This window comes from Ascaphus truei, chromosome 11 (assembly GCF_040206685.1).
Source record: "Ascaphus truei isolate aAscTru1 chromosome 11, aAscTru1.hap1, whole genome shotgun sequence".
Taxonomy (NCBI): Eukaryota; Metazoa; Chordata; class Amphibia; order Anura; family Ascaphidae; genus Ascaphus; species Ascaphus truei.
Genome location: NC_134493.1, coordinates 32,150,341 through 32,177,900, shown reverse-complemented (window position 1 = coordinate 32,177,900; position 27,560 = coordinate 32,150,341). Strand labels below are relative to the sequence as shown.

Sequence of the window (27,560 nt, the reverse complement as noted above, 5' to 3'; positions counted from 1 at the left end):
ACATTGACATGCAGGCTTATAGCGCTTTGGCCAAAGGGTTTAACCAAATGAACAAGAAAATACTATTAGTGAAGTATTTAACTTTATACAATATATATTTTGTAAAATTGGATGTAGCATTGGGCTCCCCTGTCTTTTGTTATATGCATTTTTATACCGTATGTTCTTGTAATAATCTTTTTCTGTAACCTTGAGTCCCACGGGCCAATTGAAAGCCACAGTGTCGTCTGTTCGCCTCCCTATTGGACAACCATTTAAATCCCCACCAAAAAACTGGTAGCTTCAAAAGGTAAGAATTTGGGGAAGCAGAGGGTCCATGGGGCTAAGCATAATGCAGCTGAGGTCTGAAGAAACCCCCTCTCTCTCCTCCACCATCCTGTAACACAAAGCAATGTACAATTCTGGTGGGACTTCTTTTTAAAAAGGGGGTAATTTACTGTGATTTAAAAAAGTAGTGCCAATAGTTAGCATCATATTATTCTTGTTAGGAAAGCAGTTTGCGCTCGGTTGCACCTTCATGCATCAATTGCCAATTCTCTTCAATTTAATGAAGGGGGGAGGGGGGTTTGTAGTCCAGTTTGAAAAAAGTAAACAGTATTCTTCACCAAATCCATTAGTAAATGTTTAAGCTGCGACCATTCAAATTAAGACACTGCAGTGATAAGTGTACCCTTATTTCTTACATATTTACTGAAGACAGGCTAAACTTCCACCAACGTCGTAAACCAGGTGAAATTTGCCATTTTTGAGGGAGAGAGAGAGGTGTGGGGTAGGGAGACAGAAGGAATAAGTAGGGAGAGGGAAGGGTTGGGGGAAGAAAGAAGGGAGGGGGAAAGAGAAGGGAGAGAGCGTGGGGTGAGAGAGGGTTTGGGAGAGGGAGGATATGTGGGGAGAGAGAAAATTTTGGGGAAAGAGAGAAGGGAGGGGGGAGAGAGATACCAGCGACGTTCACATATTTTTAATAAGGAAACCGCAAGAAGAAATTGGACGCATTATAGTGAATGTTTATTAAAAAAATAACAATTCTTGCAATCGGACTTAAGAATCGGCTCCCACGCTATTCTGAGTTTGACGAGCCGACTCAATGGACTTGTTTTTTCCCGACCCCCCCCACTGGCACTCAAAGGGTTAAAGGAATGATGGCGTCCAGCATTTCAAAACTTGCCATCCTTTTTTGTCGCTGATTATTTGTGTTGTTGCAATGCTTCTGACCCTTCCATGTTTTAGGATATAACAGTAACCAAGTAAATGTTCTCCACATTATGTATGTCAATCACGTGTTTTCTTTCCTCTTATCGTCCTCCTGTCCTTGTCAGAGAGCCAATAAAGATAAGGGGAGGTAGGGAGGGGAGAATTCTGGCTGTGCAAGCACTTACTGATCCCACAGTTACATAACACACAAGGGAGCAGCCAGAGGAAATCACACCCTCCCATGTCTAACATGGCATAATAACTTCAAACAGCAATCCCATCTGGAGCTGAACCGTGCTATTGTCAGCTCAGGGATCCTCTAGTTCCCAAAATATTTACCAGTGAAGGTATCAGTGTTTTGTCTCCTCCAAGGGAAACAAAATGGCCGCTTCATTGTGGCCCATGTGACGCTGGGGGGTTTAAAAACCAGGAAGTAACGCTAGTATTTTTTACCGATAAGTATCTCGGGAACCAGGGGGTCGCTAAAGTTTAAAATCGCGCGGTTCACCGGCTTCCCATCCTGTAAAAAAAAAAAAGGAAAGGTGGGGCGGGGGGAAGGCTGCTATCAAATATTTACAAATTCCTACAGGTTTCATATTTAGGTAAGATGGGCAACAGTTGCCCAGATGTAACCCTGTAAACATGTCGCTGGCATTAATTCACTTGGGTCCGAGGGTTTGTATCTGTAGGATAAGTTTAATATTGTATCAAATTTGTTTGGGGGGGTGGGGCGGGGTTGTATCTTGAGCACAATTTACCTTCTGGCAGTGAAGGGGTTAACCTTCGCACGACTTTGAGTCAAGTTTGAATCAGGCTGCGACCCAATGAATGAAGGTTTTCCATCAGCAATTCACCCCAAGATTTGGGGGATTTTAACATACACGGTTTCTATTGTACATAGGGATTGCAAGTGAAATCTTGCACGTGGTGTCCGCGGCCTACCCTTGGATCTGAGCGCAACATTCCAACCGCGGCAGTGGCCGTAACGTGAAACAAGGGTCCGCGGTGATGTCCAGGTCGGATTCCTTTACACCCGGAGGGGGGAGGAAAGTAAACTTCTGAAGCAAACCTACGAAAAAGATGAACAGCTCCATCCTGGCCAGACTTTCTCCCACACAGAGCCGGCGTCCTGCAGAGGGGAAAGGAAGTGTGTGCTTTTGTAATCTGGATATACAAATTCTTTTTTAAATACCCATAACTTCATTGTGACGGTTTAGCAACTCATGTGACAACGTGGCACTATAACAAGTCGGCGATGACGAGAACTCAAAGGTAAGATGACCAGACTTTCCCGTTTTTTTCTGGCTCTGTCCCGGTTTTCTCTCCTACTGGTGAGCGCCGACTGCGCATGCGCAAAGACCACTTGCCACTTCCCAGTTCCTGGCTGCGCATGCGCGATCGGCACTTCCCGACTGCCCATGTGCAAAGACCCCTTGCCAACCGTGCATGTGCAATCGGCACTGACCGGGTGCACATCCGTGACCAGCAAGCTCCGATCACGCATGCGCATGAGTAACCGGCAAACGCCGTTCGCGCATGCGCAGTCAGCAAGTACCGATTGCGCATGCGCAGCCGGGAAGTGCCGATTGCGCATGCGCAGCCGGGAAGGTCAAATCGCACATGCGCAGCCGGGATGTTCAAATCGTGAATGCGCAGCCAGGAATTGCAAATCGCGCATGCGCAGCTGGGAACTGCAAATCGCGCATGCGTAGCCGGGAAGTGCCGATCGCGCATGCGCAGCCGGGAAGTGCTGATTGCGCATCCGGGAAGTGCAGATCATGCATGCGCTGCCGGGAAGTGGCAGGTGGTCTTTGTGCATGCGTGAGATTTGTCCTGTTTTTTTCCGAGACAAATTTGGTCACCCTATTCAAAGGTGAAAGGGCCATCACTGGATGGTTGTGTTAAGGTGCATTAATATACTGTTTAGAGACGCTCGCCTAACCTGGTGTTTTTGTTCTGGTTTTGCCTCACGTCTGGTGGTTTTGAGTTGGGTTCTGGCTTCAGATTTTGGCAGAATATGTGCATTTCGTCATTTTTTTTAATATAAAAAAAATATATCTACTAAAGTGACATCTTATTTAATGCATATTACATATATATTTTTATATATATTATATTTAACACATTAATTTTAATATGTTGTATATAGATATAGTCTGTACAATACAAAGGGTCACATATATCTCTGTAGACCCATATTCACTAAAGGGTGCTATGCATGTGCATGCCCTAACAAATGAACGGGAGTTAAGATGTGCTAAAGCACCATTTAGTGAATATGGGCCATAGACATTGCAGAAGGTGCAAACTAAATAATGGATCTGATTTCAGATTCACCTCATGATTGTAAGCTCTTCGGGGCAGGGACTCCTTTCCTATTTATTGTTTGAATCCCATTATGTGTTATAATATTACAGTATGTGACGTGTATTACTGCTGTAAAGTGCTATGTACCTGGATGGCGCTGTATAAATAAAGACATACATACATATGGACATTATCAGTTCGTATTTTGATTGGCACATATGGTTGCCAGGCGGCTTCTCCAAAAATATTGGACACAATGGTGAAAGGTATGACAAGTTCGACACACACAGACCTCTCTCCATGCTGTTTCCCCCTCACCTTGGCCCCACCCCCAAGCTCCTGACACCTCCTCCTGATTGGCTGCATTACCCAGCAGCAGCCACTCAGGGTGGAGGAAGCTGCCCAGCCCCCTAGCATACACCCTGCTCTCTACCTGCTCAGGGAAATCCCACGGCCCCCCAAAGCCGGTCAGATCACTATGTCCAAAGAGGTAATACTGGACACATACATGTCCAGTATTACGTCTAATTTTTTCCGGGACAGTGTCCAAATACAGGACAGTCCAGTTCAATACTGGACACCTGGCAGCCCTATAAAAAATGGCTCACAATATCTAAAATACGTTTAATTTGAATGCTTTTTTTCACACATCGGTGTCTGCATAAAATCACCAATCTCCTAGATGAACCACATACATTAAACTCTAGTTCCTATTCAGTATGCTGTGCAGCAGCTATCGGCTCATTCCTGGGCTTATTGCTCCTCGTATAAGAAGATCACCGCTTCAGAGCATTTCGAATCAGGAGCCTTTTCATTTTGGAAATCAACTGAATTGGTTTATGGGTCATTGTTACCTATGGAGAAGGGCACGAAGGCTTGTTTCTTCACAAACTTCCCCTCTGCATCAATGAAGTGATTCGGGTTGAACTCATACGGGGTCTCCCACTGGGTTTTCTCGTACAGCACGGACGCTAGCAATGGGATCACGGTGGTGCCCTAGGTCACACAAAGGGAAAGATCAGAATTCTGTCGTGAAATCATTGCATCTTTACTAAAGGGTTCTCCCACCCGTCGGACTCTAACACCAGTGCAAAATGTTACTTCAGGCTCTGTTAGTAGCCCTAAGCAGGGGGGGGGGGAGGCAACTCCAGTTCTCAAGGGCCACCAAGAGGTCAGGGTTTCGGGATATCCCTGCTTGCAAATGAGCACAGTGTGTCACTTTCTGCTTCTTAACATGGTTGTCGTCACTTTTTTGTATCTCCTTATTAGAGATGTACCGGGTCCAAAAAAAATGAATGGGTACCGGGGGGAAAACCAAATTACCCAGCTGGGTAGGTTGTAAATAATTGCAACCGGCAGCCGCGGGTGAGCCGGACGAGGGCGACATCCTGGTGGTGGTGGGAGTACTGGAACAGGAGCAGAGCGGCACTACAGGACAGCCGGGGAGGAGCGCGCCCCGGCAGTCTGACCAGGGAGTCTTCCGACTTCCGGTGTCTGCTGCTACAGCGCAGCTCCTCCCCGGCTGTCCTCTAGTGCTGCTCCTGCTCCACTCGCATGTTCCTGTGTTTCCACCGCCACCAGCAGGATTCGCCGTCGTCCTCCACACCCGCCGTGCTGACTGCCACCAGGATTCGCCGTCGTCCTCCTCACCCTCTGCCGCCGGCTGCAGGTAAGTATCTTCTGCTGCTCTGTTCCTGCTGTTCTCCAAGAGGAGGACCGAGGGAGCAGGGCAGAACGGAATTAATTTGCATCTTGTGATGTTACTAATTGCGCCCATTGCTCACACACCTTAGGAATAAAGTAACCCTTGAAGTAAGTGTCAGCCGACGTTGCATGCGGGATGTGTGGAATAAGATTAGCAAATCGCTGAACTTCGTGTATCACCGCCTGAGTGAACGGCATCATGGTCCGGTCTTCAAATCTAGGAAGTCGCCCCGATGGAAGGACTGTCTGAATCTCTGATTGTACTTTCCCTGTGAATATATATATAAAATATGCATTTATTTTCAGCATATATCTCCAACAGTCACTGTTTCTGACATCGTTTCAACAACATACACTGAACGTGCTCAAAACATTTTACAGCGCTAGCTTTTGAGATGACACTTCCTGCGTTGTCACCAACATGACGTCACCATGACCTACCGTGTAGGGGGAAACTGAAAGGGGTGAGAACTGAGGAAGGCGGATTCATGTTAGCAGAAAGAACTGATTCACTAGTCTCTTATCTGCCGACAGCGTCCATCACCTACATGTGAAGGAAGCTTTTACCGTTTAGCTGGTTAACTAAAGAAAAGCGTATTTTGAGCAAACCTGACCAATGCTATGGGAAAGTGAAGTGTTGTCTAAGTATAACGCTAAATGTTACTCAAAGACCGTTCTTCAGGGGAAGTATTGAAAAACCTCCAAGTGATGCTGTGTTGTGCAAGATCACAAATAGGGAACCTAACGCAAGAATACGCATGGGAACTACATTTAATACCTTATCAGGGGAAGTGAAACTAATTGTTTTAAAACATTGGAAGATCTTACAGAGTGACCCTGCAGTGGGATCTAGAGATTGGCCTGTCTTTGCCTACAAGAGCCCACAACGTCTCAAAGACGAACTGCTCAGGGCAGAACCATAGCAGAGGGAGTTGCAAAGGTTACTATCTGCACCTATATTTGGAACCTTTCCCTGTTATAACTGTGCAAATCGCAGCTGAATATGGGACAGTACTTTCGTACACTCACAGGGAAAGCATTTAGGATTCGACAATTCTTTACCTGTTTAATTACATATATAATATACCTTCTAAAATCCCCCGCTGGACATTTACATAGGGGAAAAAAAACATAGGATTCCTCAACGAAAGGATTAGTGAGCATAAAACAACTATTTGTAACACACCAGTGGCCTGTCACTTCCATCAATATCGCCATACCGTAGCACGATGAAGCTACCGACTTATTGACCAAGTATGCCCCTTTTGTGGATCATTTCAGCTTTTGTGAGTTTAGTTTGATAGGTTTCTTTAGGTTCCAGTTTTTATCTTAATCTGTCTTTATTTAATTTGGATTAATAATTTATTTGTTACTTTTTGATACATCAGAGTGCTTGTTTTGGGTTTCTTTCTTTTTTGTGTTTCTGTTTATTTTGCCTATAGCACCGCCACCAGCATTCTATTTACTTTATTGTGTGGTCTTGATGATCATTACTTTATAATGATTTTTTGAAGCGGTAATTTGGTTTTAAATATATATATATATATTGTGACAAACGGCTTACTCCGGGGCTCCGTCGTTTGTCCGGGACTGTTTAGAACACGGTCTTTTAGGGTAGGTTAAATGATGAGGCGTCACGTACTGTTCCTTTAAACAGGCTATGCCTGGTTTATTCAGTCCCAGGCACTGAGACTGCCACAGTGCATACAACAGAAAACAGATCAAAACAAAAGCTGCTCACCTGAGCGATAACTTAACTTAGATATCCCTGACTCAGGGTTGGAAGTGGCTTTTCCACTCCCAACAACAAAACAAGGTACTTTTGCAGTCTTACACAAATGAACAGAAAGATTGAACCTGTTTGGGGAAGAGGCTTCTCCCCTCTGTAGTTCAGCAGCCTTCCAGCCTCCTGGCTCTTGTGGAGACCAGAGCAAACAGGAAATCAGTCTTACATACCTGATTCCTAATTAGCATGACAGGTGACAGAAATCAGGCAGCAGACAAACTCTGGTCTGGATCTCTCATCCCTCAGTTCCTGCGCTTGCCAAACTGTGGGATGGAGTGTATGTATTATAAGGCTGCACTCCCAGGCCAAACAGGATAGAAACTGTCTAGTATCCTGGGAGCCCTATATACGGAATTTATTACCATCCCCTGGTTTCTGTCACATATCCTCCCCCCCAGCTCAGACCTCGAGGGATGAGCGACCATGGATATTAGGGAGTGCATCCTTGACAACCCGTCAGCATTGCCATGTTTGTGCCCTGACCTGTGTTCCACAGAAAATTTAAAGGGTTGTAGGCTTAGGAACCACCTGGTCACTCTAGCATTCTTTTCCCTGTTTTGACACATCCAGGTAAGAGGTGCATGATCTGTGACCAACCGGAATTTTCTCCCCAACAGATAGTATTTGAGCGTCTCTACAGCCCACTTTATTGCGAGACACTCTTTCTCTACTATGGAGTAATTTTTCTCCTGGGGATTTAGTTTCCTACTTAAATAAAGGATGGGGTGCTCCTCACCTTGAGACTCCTGGGAGAGTACCGCCCCCAGCCCTACCTCAGATGCGTCGGTTTGGACTACGAACTCTTTGGAGAAGTCAGGTGTGACCAACACTGGTTGGGCACAGAGAGCTTCTTTCAGGCTTCTAAAGGCCTGTTCGGTTTCGGGGGACCACTTTACCATTAGCGGTCCTCTTGCTTTTGTGAGGTCAGTTAGTGGGGTTGCCTTAGTTGCAAAATTGGGAATAAACCTTCTATAGTACCCAATTAACCCCAAAAAGGTCCTTACTTGTTTTTTTGTAACTGGCCTTGGCCAATTTTGTATCGCCTCCACTTTGAGTGTTTGGGGTTTGAGTAAACCTCTGCCAATAGAATATCCCAGATACTTGGCCTCCTCCAGACCAATAGTGCATTTAGCGGGGTTAGCAGTTAGTCCAGCAGACCGGACTGCGTCAAGCACAGCTTGGACCTTTGGAAGGTGGGATTGCCAATCTTCACTATGGATTACCACATCATCCAGGTAGGCGGCAGCATACCGAGCATGTGGTTTTAAAATTTTATCCATCATTCTTTGGAATGTGGCGGGAGCTCCATGTAAGCCAAAAGGCAACACCTTATACTGAAAGAGGCCGTCTGGGGTTGAGAAGGCTGTCTTTTCTTTTGCCCTTTCTGTGAGGGGAACCTGCCAGTACCCTTTTGTTAGGTCTAGGGTTGTGAGATATCGGGCTTTGCCCAGTCTCTCTACAAGTTCATCTACCCTGGGCATAGGATAAGTATCAAATTTTGACACCGCGTTTAGTTTCCGGTAGTCATTACAAAACCTTGTTGTACCATCTGGCTTTGGGACTAAGACTATAGGGCTGTTCCACCCACTTTGGGATTCCTCAATTACACCTAGTTTTAGCATTTTTTTAACCTCTAAACTTATAGCCTTTCTTTTGGCCTCTGGGATTCGGTACGGTTTAAGGTTAACTCGGACCCCTGGTTCAGAGACTAGGTCATGTTCAATTACGCTAGTTCGACCTGGCCGTATAGAGAAGATTTCTTTGTTTCTTCTCACTAAATTCTGAACCTCTCGTTTCTGATGAACAGACAGGGTTTCAGCTATGCTAACCTCTGGGTCAGTTTCTTGATTCTCTGACGGACCTGGGGGTACTAGGGTTAACAAGACTTCTCTATCTTTCCAGGGCTTGAGTAGGTTTATATGGTATATTTGCTCAGGTTTCCTCCTACCTGGCTGTCTTACCTTATAATTTACTTCTCCCACTCTTTCCAAGACCTCATATGGCCCATGCCATTTAGCAAGGAATTTACTCTCCACGGTGGGAACCAGAACTAGTACCCTATCACCTGGAGAAAAAATTCTGACCCTAGCACCCTTATTATATGTATTCCTCTGTGCTTCTTGAGCTTTCTCCATGTGTTCCCTCACTATGGGTAGGACTGCAGCAATGCGGTCCTGCATCTGGGCAACATGCTCTATTACACTTCTGTAAGGGGTAACCTCGTGTTCCCAAGTCTCTTTGGCTATATCCAGTAAACCCCTTGGGTGTCGGCCATACAATAGTTCAAACGGGGAGAAGCCTGTGGATGATTGGGGAACTTCCCTAATGGCAAATAACAGGTACGGTAACAAACAATCCCAGTTTTTCCCATCTTTATCAACCGCCCGCCGTAACATGCTCTTTAAGGTTTTATTGAACCTTTCCACTAAACCATCTGTTTGTGGATGATAGACTGAGGTTCTGAGATGCTTGATTTTTAGGAGTTTACATAGCTCTTTCGTTACTTGGGACATAAATGGTGTTCCCTGGTCAGATAGAATCTCTTTAGGAATCCCGACCCGGGAAAACAGAACTACTAACTCTTTTGCTATGTTTTTAGCTGAGGTGCTACGTAGGGGAACTGCCTCCGGATATCGGGTGGCATAATCTAATATTACCAATATATGCTGATGTCCCCTAGCAGACTTTATTAGGGGTCCTACTAGATCCATAGCAATCCGGTCAAATGGTACCTCTATTATGGGAAGGGGTACCAATGGGCTGCGGTACGCCTTGAACGGGGCGGTGATCTGACATTCTGGGCATGAGGAACAATAATTCGTAATTTCTGCCAGAACCCCAGGCCAATAGAAGCTTCGGAGAACCTTTTCTTTTGTCTTTTCCCCCCCTAGGTGTCCCCCCAATGGATGACTATGTGCGAGGTGTAATACTACGTTACGGAATGTCCGTGGTACCAACAATTGTTTAGTTGTAACTGATTTCCTTTTATCAACCCGATATACTAGGTCGTTCTCTACCTCGAAGTAGGGGTAAGCAAGTGACCTATCTGGTTGGCCAGGAGTACTATTCTGGTCCCGTATATTTCCCCTTGCTACCGCTAATGTGGGGTCCTCCCACTGGGCCTTCTTAAAACTCCCAGGACTGACCTCTAGGTCAGCGAGGGTCTTATCCGGTTCTGGGGTAGTAAGTGTCTGCTCAACATCTTGATTTGGGGTATTCCCTACCAAAGTAGTGATGGGGAAGGGAATTTTACAGCACTCCTCCTTTTCCCCCTTCTTATTTGGGCCCTCGTCAACCTCCATTTCTGAAAAAGGGAAAGGATTTGTTTCTTCTAATACTTCGTTATGGTCCGCTATTGAACTCTGGGCGCTATTCTGAGCGGGGGACCACATTTTTAGAAAATGGGGAAAGTCGGTCCCTATTAACACATCATGTGCCAGTTTGGGTACAATACCCACCTTGAAATCTAAAGAACCAAACTCTGTTTCAAAAAAAACATCAACAGTGGAATATTCATGATTATCCCCATGTATACAACAAATTGCCACTCTTTGTGAACTGTTTCTCTGTTTCTTCTTAATGGGCAAGAGGTATTTGGACACTAGTGTGACCATGCTCCCAGAGTCAAGAAGTGCCCGAACCCTCTTACCATTAACCTTTACAAATGCCCACAGATGGTTATTCAAGGGGTCCTCTGGGCTAGGGCCCATACATTGGGACAACAGCGAATAAGGTTCCACGCTGTTGCATTGCATGGGCTCATCATTTAGTGGGCAGATTTTTGCTGTGTGGCCCCTCTCATGACAATTTACACATTTAGGTACATAGTCTGTGTCCCACTTAGAGCCTTTTCCCGGCTCCCCATGTTGGCTATTGCCCTTAGTGTGCGAACCACTGTTGCTTGTGCTGCGTGAAGGGGATCGCCGCTCTTCAGCGCCCCTTAACCCCGGTACCCTTTTACCGTCTCTGGAAGAGTCCTGGAACCTCGGGTAGTGGGGTTGCTCCACGACTGTGGGTTGCGGGTGCTCTTCTGCTGCATTGTACCTTTCTACGAGGGCCACAAGCTCATCCGCATTGTGGGGGTCACTCCGACTGACCCAACGGCGTAAGGCAGAGGGAAGTTTCCTCAAGAACTGGTCCATGACCAACCGTTCCACGATGTGGCTGGCTGAGTTGATCTCGGGTTGTAGCCACTTCCGGGCGAGGTGGATGAGGTCATACATCTGGCTTCGGGTGGCTTTATCCATCGTGAAGGACCATGCGTGAAACCTTTGGGCGCGAACAGCCGTGGTTACGCCGAGGCGGGCGAGGATCTCGAACTTCAATTTTGCATAGACGTTTGCTTCGGCTGGCTCTAGATCAAAGTAAGCCTTCTGGGGTTCGCCGCTTAGGAAGGGTGCGATTAGACCAGCCCACTCAGCTTCTGGCCATCCCTCTCTCTGTGCCGTGCGTTCAAACGTGAGAAGATAGGCTTCCACATCATCCGAGGGTCCCATCTTCTGAAGGTAGTGGCTTGCCCTGGTCATTTTCGGAACTGGGGCTGCCGCTGCCAGTGGAAGGTTACTGATAGTCCCCCTCAGGATCTCGAGTTCCTGCTGTAAGCCCTGAGCGAACCGCTGTTGCTCCTCTCTCAGCAAGCGGTTTGTCTCTTGCTGGTTTGCATTCGCGTTTTGCAGGGCTTCATTCGTCTGTTGCTGGTTGGCATTCGCCTGTTGCTGGTTGGCATTAATCTCTTGCTGGGCTATTAGCAGCTGTTGCTGGGCTGCATTCGTCTGCTGCTGGTTTGCATTAGTTTCTTGCTGGGCTATTAACAGCTGTTGCTGGGTTTCATTCACGTCTTTCTGGGCAGCGACATTGCGTACCAGCGCACCCACCACGTCTTCCATCTTGTTTGCAGAGGATGAAAAAAACTTTTTTTTTTTTTTTTTTTTTTTTTTTCAAAGTTCTTCAACCCGCAGACCCCCTAGTGCTCTGCCCGCATTCTCCACCATATGTGACAAACGGCTTACTCCGGGGCTCCGTCGTTTGTCCGGGACTGTTTAGAACACGGTCTTTTAGGGTAGGTTAAATGATGAGGCGTCACGTACTGTTCCTTTAAACAGGCTATGCCTGGTTTATTCAGTCCCAGGCACTGAGACTGCCACAGTGCATACAACAGAAAACAGATCAAAACAAAAGCTGCTCACCTGAGCGATAACTTAACTTAGATATCCCTGACTCAGGGTTGGAAGTGGCTTTTCCACTCCCAACAACAAAACAAGGTACTTTTGCAGTCTTACACAAATGAACAGAAAGATTGAACCTGTTTGGGGAAGAGGCTTCTCCCCTCTGTAGTTCAGCAGCCTTCCAGCCTCCTGGCTCTTGTGGAGACCAGAGCAAACAGGAAATCAGTCTTACATACCTGATTCCTAATTAGCATGACAGGTGACAGAAATCAGGCAGCAGACAAACTCTGGTCTGGATCTCTCATCCCTCAGTTCCTGCGCTTGCCAAACTGTGGGATGGAGTGTATGTATTATAAGGCTGCACTCCCAGGCCAAACAGGATAGAAACTGTCTAGTATCCTGGGAGCCCTATATACGGAATTTATTACCATCCCCTGGTTTCTGTCACAATATATATATGTAGAGGTATCAGTACCGTGTTAGCCGAGCTTCAATAATCAAAAAAATAAATAGATGATACCGTTCTGTGGCTAACGAAATGCTTTTATTTGTGCGAGCTTTCGAGATACACTGATCTCTTCTTCCGGCGATGTTACAATGAATGAAGCAAAAGGTAAACTTAAAAACAGTGTCTCTTGGAATGTTATCTGTGCTGTTCCTTCCCCTGGTGTGGATGTGTTTTATGGCTAGAGGTGTCAAAAGGTTACTGTGAAAGCAAGTTAAGAAAGAGTGTGTATGTGTATCAGTGTGAATAAAAATGAATGGAGAGACCACAGTATATACAGTGCTTTACACAAGGTGTGTGTGGAGTGGGACTGGATATAAATGGTGTGGGTGGGTGTGGAAATGTGAGAGTTAGTAGCACAACTAAAAGTGTGTGTGGATACTTAGTGGTCCCTATTGGTGTATAGGGATGGAAAAACAAGGAGTATTAGTATGTGTGAGAGACAGCTGTGTGTGCAAACATATAGCACAGTATGTACAGACATGGCCTTTAGCGCTTATGGGACGAGCGTTCACTACTGTCAGTAATGACTCATAAAATTTCGATCTCTGTTTAGGCCACTGCTAAGTGTCCCGAACAGTTGCATAAATTTGTATTCATGCAACCGTCTCTCTTTCGGGGTTTTAAGATTACCTTTGAGTATGGCAACCCTCAGATCGTTCATCTGATGGCCAGAGGCAGTTATATATATATATATATATATATATATATACAGTATATATATATATATATGAACAGAAAAAAGATATAATCTGCTGCGCTAACCGGAATGATGCACTGCGAAGAGGGTGAATGCACCCAATGGTGAATGACCACACAGTTACCTCCTAATAACACTAAAAGAGTAAATGTTAATGACTACTATAAATATAATATTGATATACATATATATATATACGAATACCATAACAAGCATAAACATACAACAACCACAGCTAGGGGGACAAGAAGGGAGGGGAGGGGGGGTCAGGGATGAAAAAAGAGGGGGGGGGGGAAGAAGGGGAGTGTAGTGGGAAAAAAGGTCCAAAGAGTTCGGTGAAAGTCAATATAAAAATAAAAAGTGTCCTTTAAATGCTACTGGGTGTCGCTGCCAGTCTCCAGGAAAAAAACACCTTCCTCTTGACCTGTATTAACGAAAAGAAGACAGCGTGGCTCCCATAGCATAATATTGTAATTTAATAATAAAAATGATCATAGACGTGAATCAAGAACACTTACAATATGTGCTATAATATAAAGCATTGTATAGGGTCTTGTTATTCACCCGATCGAGCCTCCGTGAATCTCCGTTGTCTGGGGAGTCTAACACTCTCTCCTCGTGGATCACTGAAGGATGCGCACAGAGATTCACGGAGGCTCGATCGGGTGAATAACAAGACCCTATACAATGCTTTATATTATAGCACATATTGTAAGTGTTCTTGATTCACGTGTATGATCATTTTTATTATTAAATTACAATATTATGCTATGGGAGCCGCGCTGTCTTCTTTTCGTTAATATATATATATATATATATATATATATATATATATATATATATATATATCGTAGAAGAAACAGGTTCGCAAATCACATCAGGACATGGAAAGAGAGTAGAAACACAACATAGTGCAATAATGTCACCCCAACAAATAACTTAATTGTTGAAAGTTCTATAAAGTTTGCACTCACGTGTACAACGTGATATTAAGGCGTTGTGGTTATTAGAAGTTACCAACTTTTGTCTCCAGATAGGTACTCCAGCTGGGAGAACGGCTGTGCTATGCTGGGAGTACGGCTGTGCTATGCTGGGAGAACGGCTGTGCTATGCTGGGAGTACGGCTGTGTTATTCTGGGAGAACGGCTGTGCTATGCTGGGAGAACGGCGGTGCTATGCTGGGAGAACGGCGGTGCTATGCTGGGAGAACGGCTGTGCTATGCTGGGAGAACGGCTGTGCTATGCTGGGAGAACGGCTGTGCTATGCTGGGAGAACGGCTGTGCTATGCTGGGAGTACGGCTGTGCTATGCTGGGAGTACGGCTGTGCTATGCTGGGAGAACGGCTGTGCTATGCTGGGAGAACGGCTGTGCTATGCTGGGAGAACGGCTGTGCTATGCTGGGAGAACGGCTGTGCTATGCTGGGAGAACGGCTGTGCTATGCTGGGAGAACGGCTGTGCTATGCTGGGAGAACGGCGGTACTATGCTGGGAGAACGGCGGTGCTATGCTGGGAGAACGGCGGTGCTATGCTGGGAGAACGGCTGTGCTATGCTGGGAGAACGGCGGTGCTATGCTGGGAGAACGGCGGTGCTATGCTGGGAGAACGGCTGTGCTATGCTGGGAGAACGGCTGTGCTATGCTGGGAGAACGGCTGTGCTATGCTGGGAGAACGGCTGTGCTATGCTGGGAGTACGGCTGTGCTATGCTGGGAGTACGGCTGTGCTATGCTGGGAGAACGGCTGTGCTATGCTGGGAGAACGGCTGTGCTATGCTGGGAGAACGGCTGTGCTATGCTGGGAGAACGGCTGTGCTATGCTGGGAGAACGGCTGTGCTATGCTGGGAGAACGGCTGTGCTATGCTGGGAGAACGGCGGTACTATGCTGGGAGAACGGCGGTGCTATGCTGGGAGAACGGCGGTGCTATGCTGGGAGAACGGCGGTGCTATGCTGGGAGAACGGCGGTGCTATGCTGGGAGAATGGCGTTGCTATGCTGGGAGAACGGCTTTTAATAACCACCATTTAAAATACGGGTTTATACCACACCTCACTGTATATTGGTATGGTTAATATAAGAATAATAGCCATAGCAATAATAATAATGTTTTTTTTTTGCATCAGATCTGATCGTTTCTCTGCCCCTTTGATATGAAGCAGTTGGTATTATTACTGCTTCCAGTTTCATTCTTTTGGGTATTTATGAAGGTTAATCAGGATTATTCCTGAATTAAAGATGACACATTAGGAAGCCGTTACAGAACTTACTCTGTATATCCGGATACCGCATCATTAGTAGAATAGCCCATTGCAACGTGGTTGAAGTTGTTTCTGTGCCAGCCATAACCAGGTCCAGTGTGGTGGCCAGCACGTTATCGTCATGGAACAGAGTCCCTTCCATCTTTCTTTCCTAGTACACATAGAAATAGTTACATAGTTACATGGTTACATAGTAGATGAGGTTAAAAAAAGACGTGTCCATCAAGTTCACCCTATTCTAAATGTAGACGACAGATACTTTATCCTATATCCGTACTTACAGTATATTGATCCAGGGGAAGGCAAACACACAACCCCAGTGACATATCATCCAATCACATCTCATAAGGGGAAAATAAATTCCTTCCTAACTCCAAGAATTACCAATCAGATTACTCCCTGGATCACCATCCTTCCTATGTATACTTATTTGGTATATCCCGGTATACCTTTCCTTTCTAAAAAGATGTCCAACCTTTTTTTGAACATATCTATTGTATCTGCCATCACAGTCTCCATGGGTGATGACTTCCACATTGTAACTGCCCTTATAAAAGATGAATATTGCTGAGGAATGCGCAACTATTTTACAGAGTACTGTTGTAATACCCAGGTGGTGGACCTGTCTTATCCGGAATAAATACAACACATGGATGTATTTATTTATTATGCCTATCTAAATATGGATCTATGTATTAAGTACTCTCGAGAAGCCAAATAAATATATACTTATGTAACGTATACACAAGTACAGTTGGATTACCAGTGTCTTAAACTGTAAACCTGTGATTTTCATTGCATAATATTAAGGGCACCGTAAGCAAGGTAAAAAGAATAATAATAAAATACCTCTTCTTGTTTGGCTACAATAGTTTCAACGAAAGAATTCAAGCAGTTATTGTTAATCGTTTGTCTCTTGGCGATGATGTCATCTTTCAAGACTACGCAAATCTCATCTATTTTTTCCAGAAGGATCTTGTGTGTCTTCATGAAGAAGCCAAGTGCTGGGTACAAATTAAATAGCTGTACAATACAGAAGAGCCGACATTAAATATAGCCATTTTAATGCTAGGTTAAGAACATATAGCATGCCATTGATTGCTTTGTGCATGTGCTTATACTTATACTATAGTGAAGTGACCTTCTAGAACTACAGTTAATATACTCAGTGTGTTCCACAGGGTACAGCACAAAGACATGTTTACCCCCAAAAAGCTCACAGCACAACGTATGAGAGGCTCGGGTGGGTGACGTCTTTGGCTCACATTAACAGTGTCAGTTTGTATACGGCAATAGGCTCTCTGAACCAATGGCTACTGAATAGACTTATCTTCTACTCAATGATCATTAGTCCCATGAGCAGTATTGGTGTCCAACCACTACTCAACCTGACTTGAGGAGGTACATCCAGCAGCCTACCTTTCCTTTGTCTATCCTTTAACGTGTTGGGGTTTAGGTGTGTTGCTATAGAGCTGTATTTATTCTGACACTTTTGTAAAGGAGGCTGTAAGAACGAATGATTCATTGAATTCAGTGAGTTATACGTGTAGCTATCAATTATTATTGACTGGTAAGGCAAAAAAAACGAGTATTTGCCCCATACTCCACGGTATCAAAGGAATAGCAGACGATGGTGTGAATGTACAAGGTCTCCCTGCACTCTCATGCAGTAATATCTAGTGAAGGTAAGGGGAGACAGATGCACACATCTGATGAAAGGTCAGCACTCTCCACCCCTTCCCTCGGCGCTCTGCCTCCCCTCCGTCGGCGCTCTGCCTCCCCTCCGTCGGCGCTCTGCCTCCCCTCCGTCGGCGCTCTGCCTCCCCTCCCTCGGCGCTCTGCCTCCCCTCCCTCGGCGCTCTGCCTCCCCTCCGTCGGCGCTCTGCCTCCCCTCTGTCGGCGCTCTGCCTCCCCTCCCTCGGCGCTCTGCCTGCCCTCCCTCGGCGCTCTGCCTCCCCTCCCTCGGCGCTCTGCCTCCCCTCCCTCGGCGCTCTGCCTCCCCTCCCTCGGCGCTCTGCCTCCCCTCCCTCGGCGCTCTGCCTCCCCTCCCTCGGCGCTCTGCCTCCCCTCCCTCGGCGCTCTGCCTCCCCTCCGTCGGCGCTCTGCCTCCCCTCCGTCGGCGCTCTGCCTCCCCTCCCTCGGCGCTCTGCCTCCCCTCCCTCGGCGCTCTGCCTCCCCTCCGTCGGCGCTCTGCCTCCCCTCCCTCGGCGCTCTGCCTGCCCTCCCTCGGCGCTCTGCCTGCCCTCCCTCGGCGCTCTGCCTCCCCTCCCTCGGCGCTCTGCCTCCCCTCCCTCGGCGCTCTGCCTCCCCTCCCTCGGCGCTCTGCCTCCCCTCCCTCGGCGCTCTGCCTCCCCTCCCTCGGCGCTGTGCCTTCCCTCCCTCAGCGCTGTGCCTCCCCTCCGTCGGCGCTGTGCCTCCCCTCCGTCGGCGCTCTGCCTCCCCTCCGTCGGCGCTCTGCCTCCCCTCCGTGAGCACTCTGATGACTTAAAGCTCCAGATACTAAAAGAATATGAGGAACTCCTTGACTTTTTGAATTATGCAAATATTAACATGTATGCAGTATCCAAAGAGGCGTGGGGCTATGTTTACTAAGTGCTGCTATTCAATAAGACACTTTATGGGCACATGAATGGGCCACAAGTTGTCTTCCAGCACCAGAAGGTGTCGTAAAGAGTAAATGCCCCTTCCTAAATATGACCCACCCCGCGTACAAACTGCCTGTAACATTTACCCACCTGTAAGTAAGGAGAGCCCAGCAGAACAACCACGTCATCAATTAGATCCAACATCTTTATGTACGCTGTATCTTTGTACTCAAACCTGTTTCCAAATATCATTGCGAATGTGATATTTGTAGGGGCGCAGGCGAATTCTCTTAACATAAATGGTTTGCCTAAAATGCAAGGAAGACACAGTATGCTATAATAAAATGCTAATGTTTGAAATAACTATGAATTAATTGAAGGGCTTCTTTTCTGGAATAGCGATCAGCCTTTGCGTTGTACTATTCAATCCTTAATGACTTGGCCAGATATTGAGGCAAAGCGACTTAGACTCTCATTTTAGAAATATTTCTATACAATTAAACATGTAAAAACACTGAGAGCTTTAAAATATATATACATTAAATACATTTGTGTTTAAAAATAAATGGAACTTTAATTTAGAAAATTAAAATGTAGTGGTACTCCAGGCGTGGGTATAAAAGTAGAGGTATACTTACACAAAATAAAGCATTTCATTTGCGTCTATGCCTGGGTCCCACTTGGACTAAAGAATGGTGAACATTTGCACAAGAAATATAAGGTATGACACACGTGTACCTAACGCTGAACGCACCGTTATACGACTGAATTTTCTCAGTAAGGAATTGAAGCTCTTCTACAATTTTGTCCTCTATGGGTTTTTTGCCCATTCCAAGGTTCCTCATGGTGGATATGGTAAACCTCCTCGATGTTCTCCACATTTTTCCAGAAGAAAAGAAAACACCTGTCAACACAAGACCGTATAATTAAATGAAATGACATGTGCAATCAACGCAGGGTATACGCTCAATAGCAACATCCAGAGTCAACAGGAGTAACAACGCAGTTTAGGTAAAGAATCAAACCGGCAGGTTCTCAGCAATAATGAATCCCCCCCCTCTCTCTCTCCTCTCTCTCCTCTCTCTCCTCTCTCTCCTCTCTCTCCTCTCTCTCCTCTCTCTCCTCTCTCTCCTCTCTCTCCTCTCTCTCCTCTCTCTCCTCTCTCTCCTGTCCACGGGGCCGCTGCTGTGCAGGAACTGGCCTGAGGAAGGTGTCTTCTCCCCGAAACGTTGCCCCCCTGACTACCCTCCCCCATCGTATTTGTAACCCCCCCACCCGCCCCCACGCCTTGTTTATTGTCTCCCTCACTCCATGTCCCTGTGTTCCTTTTCCCTCACCACCTGTGTGTAGGGTCCATTACTTTTTACCCGCTTGTGCTACATCACTCCAAGTTAAGTTGTATTATCTTGTGCTTGCATTAAATCAATTACTCTTTGGCATATACTGTACCTTGTTTTGATAATGTTCCCCGTAGTCAGTGAGTGCTGGAACTTTAGTTAATATTTGGATATTTGTTTGGGGGGAATTTGGGTCCCCTCCTGTTCCTTGTGCATCCTGCGCATTATTATTGTACTTATCCATTGAGTGCTGTCTACCATCTTTGTTCTGTCCTATATAAATTGCTACTATTTCCATCTCTGAAACAACATCTAATGAAGATCTAAGATAGTCCTATTGCGACATTATATCAGTGCAATTCAGAATAGCACGTGTTCCATAGGATTCAGTAGTAATTTTGGCACATTATATCACAACATATCACGACAGAACAGCAATCTTTTGGATATCTCCTTGGAACAAGAACTTCCTTACTTACAGCACCATTGTATGTAATTATTCTTATTGCCTAACACTTCAGAATATGTTGACGCGTTTTGCAGTTATTGTATATGATAATGACGATATTAGCATGAACTACATCTGCATCTATGTAATCATTGCCATGTATGTATGTATGTATGTCTTTATTTATATTGCGCCACTAATGCACATACCGCTTTGCTGCAGTAATACACGTGACAATCATAAAAAACAAATAACACATAATGGGGAGAAGCGCTTCAGACATAAAAGTACCATTTAGGAAAAGGAGTCCCTGCTCCGATAAGCTTACAATCTAATTGGTAGTTAGGAAGAACGTACAGAGACAGTATGAGAAATCAGACACAGGCTGCCCACTGATAGCAGGGGCAGAGTGCATCACAGGTGAGGAGTAATTGACTGAATTAACCCCTCTTGTGCTTCTGGAAATGTGCCGCTGCCGCGTATTGGAGACAGGAGCGTCCTCCGTTGCATCACGGGAGGCGGTGCGGGGGCGGAGCCTAGGTCCGGTGCTGCCTTTACCATTGGCTGGCTGCCCTTTTAGTACTGATATACCAAAGAAAGAAATTTCATTGCACCATTTATTTTAATCATAAGTATTCTAATAAAGATTATTTTTAATATTGACATTCATCATTACTGATACTTGAGTGCTAACTTAAACGGAGTACTTTCTTTCTTTGGTATATCTGTTGCACATTTCTCAGTACAGCACCGTATCTACATTACTAGCTATACACTATTAGCTGAGCAGGGGTTTCCTACTACTTTCCCTTTTCCCTCCCCCCTTATACCCGTGGTATATACCTTTTAGTACTGAGCCAGCCCTCCCACAAACTGGCTGAGCATAAACTCCTGTTTGAGTACCTGTGCTTGCTACTAGCTGCTCATTGCTGTTGCTGTGCCTTGTCTTTTCGTTGTGACCTCAACTCTTACCTGCACCTGCCTTCTCGAACCCCTAGATCTCGGCTCACTTCTGGATTCCCGCTCTCTCCTCGGCTACGGATTACGACTACTCTCCACTCTCCAACCCCTGACTACGGCAAGTACCTTGACTTACCCGAACTCTCCTACCCTGACCCGGCTATGTGACCCTGACTCTGCAATCCGGACCTGGTCTCACGGTTGTAGGTCGTGGTTATCTAAATCCCCACCTCAGCCTTGAGGTCTTGTCCTGTTTGTGGTGACCACCCGTTACAGAGAGAAGGAGAGAGAAAAAGAGAGAGACACACAGAATGGGGAGAGAGACAGCATGGGAAGGGGGGAATGAGAATGTAGGGATGGGGGGGATGGAGAGAACGGAGAGATGGGTGGGGGGAGAGAATGGAGAGATGGGAGGGAGGGAGAGAATGGAGGGATGGGAGGGAGCGAGAGAATGGAGGGATGGGAGGGAGAGAATGGAGGGATGGGAGGGAGGGAGAGAATGGAGGGGAGGGAGAGAATGGGGGGATGGAGGGAGGGAGAGAATGGAGGGATGGGGGGAGGGAGAGAATGGGGGATTGTGGGGGGAGAGATTGGGGGGTGGGGAAGAGGGAGAGAATGGGGGGATGGGAGGGAGGGAGAGAATAGGGGGATGAGGGGAGGGAGATGATGGGGGGATGGGGGGTGGAGGGAATGGAGGGATGGGGGAGGGAGAGGATGGAGGGATGGGTGAGAGAGAATGGGGAGGGAAAGAATGGAGGGGGATGGGGGGAGGGAGAGAATGGAGGGATGGGGGAGGGAGAGAATGGAGGGATGGGGGAGGGAGAGAATGGAAGGATGGGGGGGAGAGAGGGAATTGAGGACTGGGGAGAGAGAATGGAGGGATGGGGGGAGGGAGAGAATGGGGGGATGGGGGGGAGGGGGAGAATGGGGGGGTGGGGGGGCAGGGAGAGAATGGGGGGATGGGAGGGAGGGAGAGAATGGGGCGATGGGGGGAGGGAGAGAATGGGGGGATGGGGGGTGGAGAGAATGGAGGGATGGGGGAGGGAGAGGATGGAGGGATGGGGGAGAGAGGATGGGGAGGGAAAGAATGGGGGGATAGGGGGGAAGAAGGGGGGGGATAGGAGGGGGAAGAATGGGGGGGATGGGGGGAGGGAGAGAATGGAGGGATGGGGGAGGGAGAAAATGGAAGGATGGTGGGGGGAGAGGGGATGGGGGGGAGAGGGAATGAAGGACTGGGGAGAGAGAGAATGGAGGGATGGGGAAGGGAGAGAATGGAGGGATGGGGGGAGGGAGAGAATGGAGGTGTGGGAGAGAGGGAGAGAATGGGGGGATGGGGGGGAGGGAGAGAATGGAGGGATGGGGGGAGGGAGAGAATGGAGGGATGGGGGGAGGGAGAGAATGGAGGGATGGGGGGGAGAAAGGAGGGATGAGGGGGAGAATGGAAGGATGGGGGAGAGAGAATGGGGGAAGAGAGAATGGGGGAGAGAGAATTGAGGGATGGGGGAGAGAGAATGGAGGGATGGAGAGAGAGAGAATGGAGGGATGGGGGAGAGAGAGAGAATGGAGGGATGGGGAAGAGATAGAATGGAGGGATGGGGGGAGAGAGCGAGAATGGAGGGATGGGGGGAGAGAGAGAATGGAGGGATGGGGAGGGAGAATGGAGGGATGGGGGGAGGGGATGGAGGGAGAGAGCGAGAATGGAGGGATGGGGGGGAGAGAGAGAATTGAGGGATGGGGGGAATATAGAGAATGGAGGGATGGGGAGAGCAAGAATGGAGGGATGGGGGGAGCAAGAATGGAGGGATGGGGAGGGGTGAAGAGAGAATAGAGGGATGGGGGAGAGAGAATGGAGGGATGGGGGAAAGAGAATGGTGGGATGGGGAGAGAGAGAATGGAGGGATGGGGAGAGAGAGAATAGAGGGGTGGGGGAAAGAGAATAGAGGGATGGAGGGATCGGGGAGGGAGAGAATGGAGGGATGGGGAGATAGAGAATGGAGGGATGGCGGGGAAGGAGGGGATGGTGGGGAGGGAGAGAATGGAGGGGGGAGAGAATGGAGGGATGGGGGGAGGGAGAGAATGGGGGGATGGGGGGGAAGGGAGGGAGAGAATGGGGGGATGGGGGCAGGGAGAGAATGGGGGGATGGGGGGAGAGAGAGAATGGGTGGATGGGGGAGGGAGAGAATGGGGGATGGAGGAGAGGGGAGGGAGAGGATGGAGGGATGAGGGAGGTACAGAATGGAGGGATGGGGGGAAGAATGGAGGGATGGGGGGATGGAAAGAATGGAGGGATGGGGAGGGAAATAATGGAGGGATGGGGGGGGAAGAATGGAGGGATGCGGGGAGGGAGAGAATGGAGGGATGGGGGGGAGAGAGGGAATGGAGGACTGGGGAGAGAGAATGGAGGGATGGGGGAGGGAGAGAATGGAGGAATGGGGGGAGGGAATGGAGGGATGGGGGGAGGGAGAGAATGGAGGGATGGGGGGAGGGGGAAAATGGAGGGATGGGGGGGAGGGAGAGAATGGAGGGATGGGGGGGGAGGGAGAGAATGGAGGGATTGGGGGAGGGAGAGAATGGAGGGATGGGGGGGAGAGAATGGAGGGATGGGGGGAGAGAATGGATGGATGGGGGGGAGAGAATGGAGGGATGAGGGGGGAGAATGGAAGGATGGGGGAGAGAAATGGGGGAGAGAGAATTGAGGGATGGGGAGAGAGAGAATGGGGGGATGGAAGAGAGAGAGAATGGAGGGATGGGGGGGGGGGGGAGAGAGAGAGAATGGGGGGATGGGGAGGGAGAATGGAGGGATGGGGGAGAGGGGATGGAGGGAGAGAGCGAGAATGGAGGGATGGGGGAGATTGAGAATGGAGGGATGGGGGGGGAAGAGAGAGAATGGAGGGATGGGGAGAGCAAGAATGGAGGGATGGGGGAAGATAGAGAATGGAGGGATGGGGGGAGCGAGAATGGAGGGAGGGGGGGAAGAGAGAATAGAGGGATGGGGGAGAGAGAATGGAGGGATGGGGGAAAGAGAATGGAGGGATGGGGAGAGAGAGAATGGAGGGATGGGGAGAGAGAATAGAGGGATGGGAGAGAGAGAGAATAGAGGGTTGGGAGAGAGAGAGAGAATAGAGGGATGGGAGAAAGAGAATGGAGGGATGGGGGGAGAGAGGATGGAGGGATCGGGGAGAGAGAGAATGGAGGATGAGGGAGAAAAAGAATGCAGGCATGGGGAGGGAGAGAATGGAGGGATGGGGAGATAGAGAATGGAGGGATGGGGGGAGAGGATGGAGGGAGAGAGAATGGAGGGATGAGTGAGAGATTGAATGGAGGGATGGGGGGAGGGGGAAAGAGAATGGAGGGATTGGAGGAGGAGAGAATGGTGTGTGTGTGAGAGAAGGGGGGACAGAGGGGGGCAGAGAGACAAAAAGGAGATGGGGCAGTTGGTGATGTCATTTGTTTTATAAATATTTTTTTTTTACTTTTGTAAATCTGGTCACCCTAGTTAGAGAGGCTGACACCAGAAGGAGTAGAAGTTATATGTGGGAGGCGAGCAAGAGAGCATACAGAAATAAGGCAGGGACCAGGATTGGGAGAGAGATCCCCAGAAGCAAGGACAAGAAACATGGAAAGAAGGAGAAAGTGTGAGGCTGATGTGTAATACGGAGGCAAGCAATAAATCCCTTTACATTGTTACAAATGTTACTACTGTGTGTAATTTGCAGTTATTGGTTGTGTGATATTTAGAAGGGAATGGTTACCAACAGCTCGATAAGACACTTCTTGTCTTGAATATACTATTCTGTCGTTGCTGCATTAGGTGGAAAAGTATATTCATCAAGTTGTTCAAAATGACAAATAGAATTACATTTCTCTTTCTGTGAGGGGTGTTAGAGTCACGAGCATGATAAATGAAACTTCTTGCATGTGGACCTACAGCATTTAATACCGTGCCCGTAAATGTACAGTTTAGAGTCCTACTTTGTCAGAAGAACAATTCATTTTTTGGAATAATAAAACTATAGTTTATTGTAATATTATGCAGGTTCCATTGTTTTTCCCTTCAATTCTAAAAGGATCAAATAAATTAACTGAAACAGTCACTAATTCATAAATAATACCAGCAAATTAATGATGATAGGAAAGAGAATTCTTCTTCGCCCAAATCTGTTATTACAATGGACCAGTGCTGTAATATGGAATGGTGTGTATGTGTGTGTGTGTGTGTGTGTGTGTGTGTGTGTGTGTGTGTGTGTATTTATATATTAATACAAATAATATGCATATTTAATTCTGTACCATTTCCATGTTGGATTGCGTGAAAAATGGGTACGGCGGCTCTGTCTGAAAATATATCGGCACAGTCCACAAGAGCCTCCTTCACAGTCTGCAATCCCGTCAGCACAACTGCTTTATTCCTGCCCAGGTGAATGGTGAATATTGGCCCATATTTTTCTGCAAGCTTTAAGAGAGCGTATAATAAAGCATCTCTGGTAACATAATAACATATTACAATCTCTTTATGTTAAGCACCCATTGTATTACAATAAACCGTTAAACAGTTCCAAGTGTATCTATGCATTTCCTTTCGGGTTCAATATAATTAATATGAAGAAAGAGCCCGGCGCAGCGAGGTAAGTATGATGATAAAATGTATCAGGTATAAAGGAAATATCCCAACATAGAAAACATTGGTGAGTTCATAGCGGTGATACCGGGCTCTGGTGTTGGATGGTAATTTGGGCAGTGTCCAGCTGGCGGGGACGCTCCTACAGCTGTAAATAGGATTGGTCGAGCCATTCTTGATATCACTTCCTATTTTTTGGGCGAACCACGAGGACTGTCCCTGCTAGCCGGACACTGCCCAAATTACCGTCCAGAACCAGTGCCCGGGGAGAGCAAGAATGGAGGGGGGGGGGGGAGAGAGAATAGAGGTATGGGGGGAGAGAGAATGGAGGGATGGGGAGAGAGAATGGAGGGATGGAGGGAGAGAGAATAGAGGAATGGGGGGAGAGAGATTAGAGGGATGGGGGGGAGAGAGAGAATAGAGGGATGTGGGAAAGAGAGTGGAGGGATGGGGAGAGAGAGGATGGAGGGATGGGGGGAGAGAGGATGGAGAGATGGGGGAGAGAGAGAATGGAGGGATGGGGGAGAAAAAGAATGGAGGGATGGGGGAGGGAGAGAATGGAGGGATGGGGGAGAGAGGATGGAGGGAGAGAGAATGGAGGGATGGGGGAGGGAGAGAATGGAGGGATGGGGGAGATAGAGAATGGAGGGATGGGGGAGAGAGGATGGAGGGAGAGAGAATGGAGGGATGGGGGGAGGGGGAAAGAGAATGGAGGGATGGGGGGAGGGAGAGAATGGGGTGTGTGTGAGAGAAGAGGGGACAGAGAGGGATGGAGAGACATAAAGGAGAAGGGGGCATTTGGTGATGTCATTTGTTTTATAAATATTTTTTTTAATGTGTCCCGGTTTTTACTTTTGTAAATCTGGTCACCCTAGTTAGAGAGGCTGACACAAATTACCATCCAGACCCAGTGCCCGGTATCACCGCTATAAACCCGCCAATGTTGTTGTAAGTTGGGATATTTCCTTTTTACTTGATACATTTTATCACCATACTTACCGTGCTGCGCCGCCGGTCGCTTCATATTTTTTTCATTTCCAAGTGTGGGAGAGGAGGCAGCAAGAGGGAGTTCACGTCCGTTTGATATCACAGTGAAAGAGCAGACCTGCGAAAAGGGCTTCTTGTGTTCAATATCATTAATGTATGTCATGAAATATGCCCATAGCAAATGTGTATCTCTCCCACTTCTCATGTATTTGAGGCTCTTCAACCAGCAGGAGAAACACAGACAATGGAATTCTCAGCTCGGAACACTCTACTGGTTTTGGATTCACACCAACTAGTAAAGTATCTGTCACGGTGAGTCATTGTATCAACAGTTTAACCGTTTCTTGTCCTCGCTGAACTGTGATTATTAGTCCGAGCCCGGAACCCGTGACGTTACTCCCTTTATCAAACCTGCTTGTCCTTACAAAAACTTTCAGCTCTGCACAGAACCAGATAGAAGGAAAAGAACTAAACTTCTGTCTCCCACCTTATGTCATATGAAAAAGCCTAAATAGAAAAGGAATTTAATGGTTTGCAGTATACAACCAGTATTCAACCCTCTTCTTCAGGGATATGATTCATACGCCTGAAGAAGAACCTAGTTTTTTGGTCCAATAAAAATGATAATTTCTTGTACACTTTTTCCTTCACTTATAGGTGTAAGTTCTATTATGTAAAGTACGGAACTCCCCCCTGTCCCTCATACTCCAGGGCATGGGTAAAATAACCGAATAAATGAATGACTCTACCTTAATTAGTGATAAATCTTGTCTTCTCATGTCCAGCAGGTGCAGATTCCCAATCAGAGGTAGAGGTGTTGGACCGGGGGGCCAAGCTGACCTTTTAGATCCAGCGATAAAGTACATTGAACAAATCAATACCAGTAAACTGATGATCAGACCAATGGTCACTGAATAAGACAGCAAGGTGAATAACATGGCCATTCTCTGTAGTGTCCGCACTGCCTACAAAAACACAAATGTTGTTGTTTAGTCAAGGAGGTTTAGCAAGA

General features: G+C 47.2%; 1 protein-coding gene across 1 annotated transcript; it reads right to left on the bottom strand.

Moving 5' to 3' along the window:
- Nucleotides 1-983: 983 nt before the first annotated feature.
- Nucleotides 984-27,560, bottom strand: CYP2W1 (cytochrome P450 family 2 subfamily W member 1). Its single transcript, XM_075565510.1, has 9 exons — nt 27,298-27,560; nt 25,234-25,396; nt 18,953-19,102; nt 18,349-18,506; nt 16,463-16,636; nt 15,623-15,764; nt 5,287-5,471; nt 4,353-4,494; nt 984-2,320 (listed from the first exon to the last, which is right to left on the bottom strand). Exons 1-9 carry the CDS (start codon nt 27,490-27,492, stop codon nt 2,130-2,132), a joined length of 1,500 nt encoding a protein of 499 aa, XP_075421625.1. The 5' UTR covers nt 27,493-27,560; the 3' UTR covers nt 984-2,129.

Excerpts from the sequence above, each read along its gene's own strand:
- CYP2W1 (XM_075565510.1), bottom strand. The coding sequence starts at position 27,492 with ATGGCCATGTTATTCACCTTGCTGTCTTATTCAGTGACCATTGGTCTG. Across the intron at positions 5,472-15,622 it reads GCGGTATCCGGATATACAGA|GGAAAGTACAATCAGAGATT; the intron begins GTAAGTTCTGTA and ends ATATATTCACAG. Across the intron at positions 2,321-4,352 it reads CTTCGTGCCCTTCTCCATAG|GACGCCGGCTCTGTGTGGGA; the intron begins GTAACAATGACC and ends TCCCCTCTGCAG.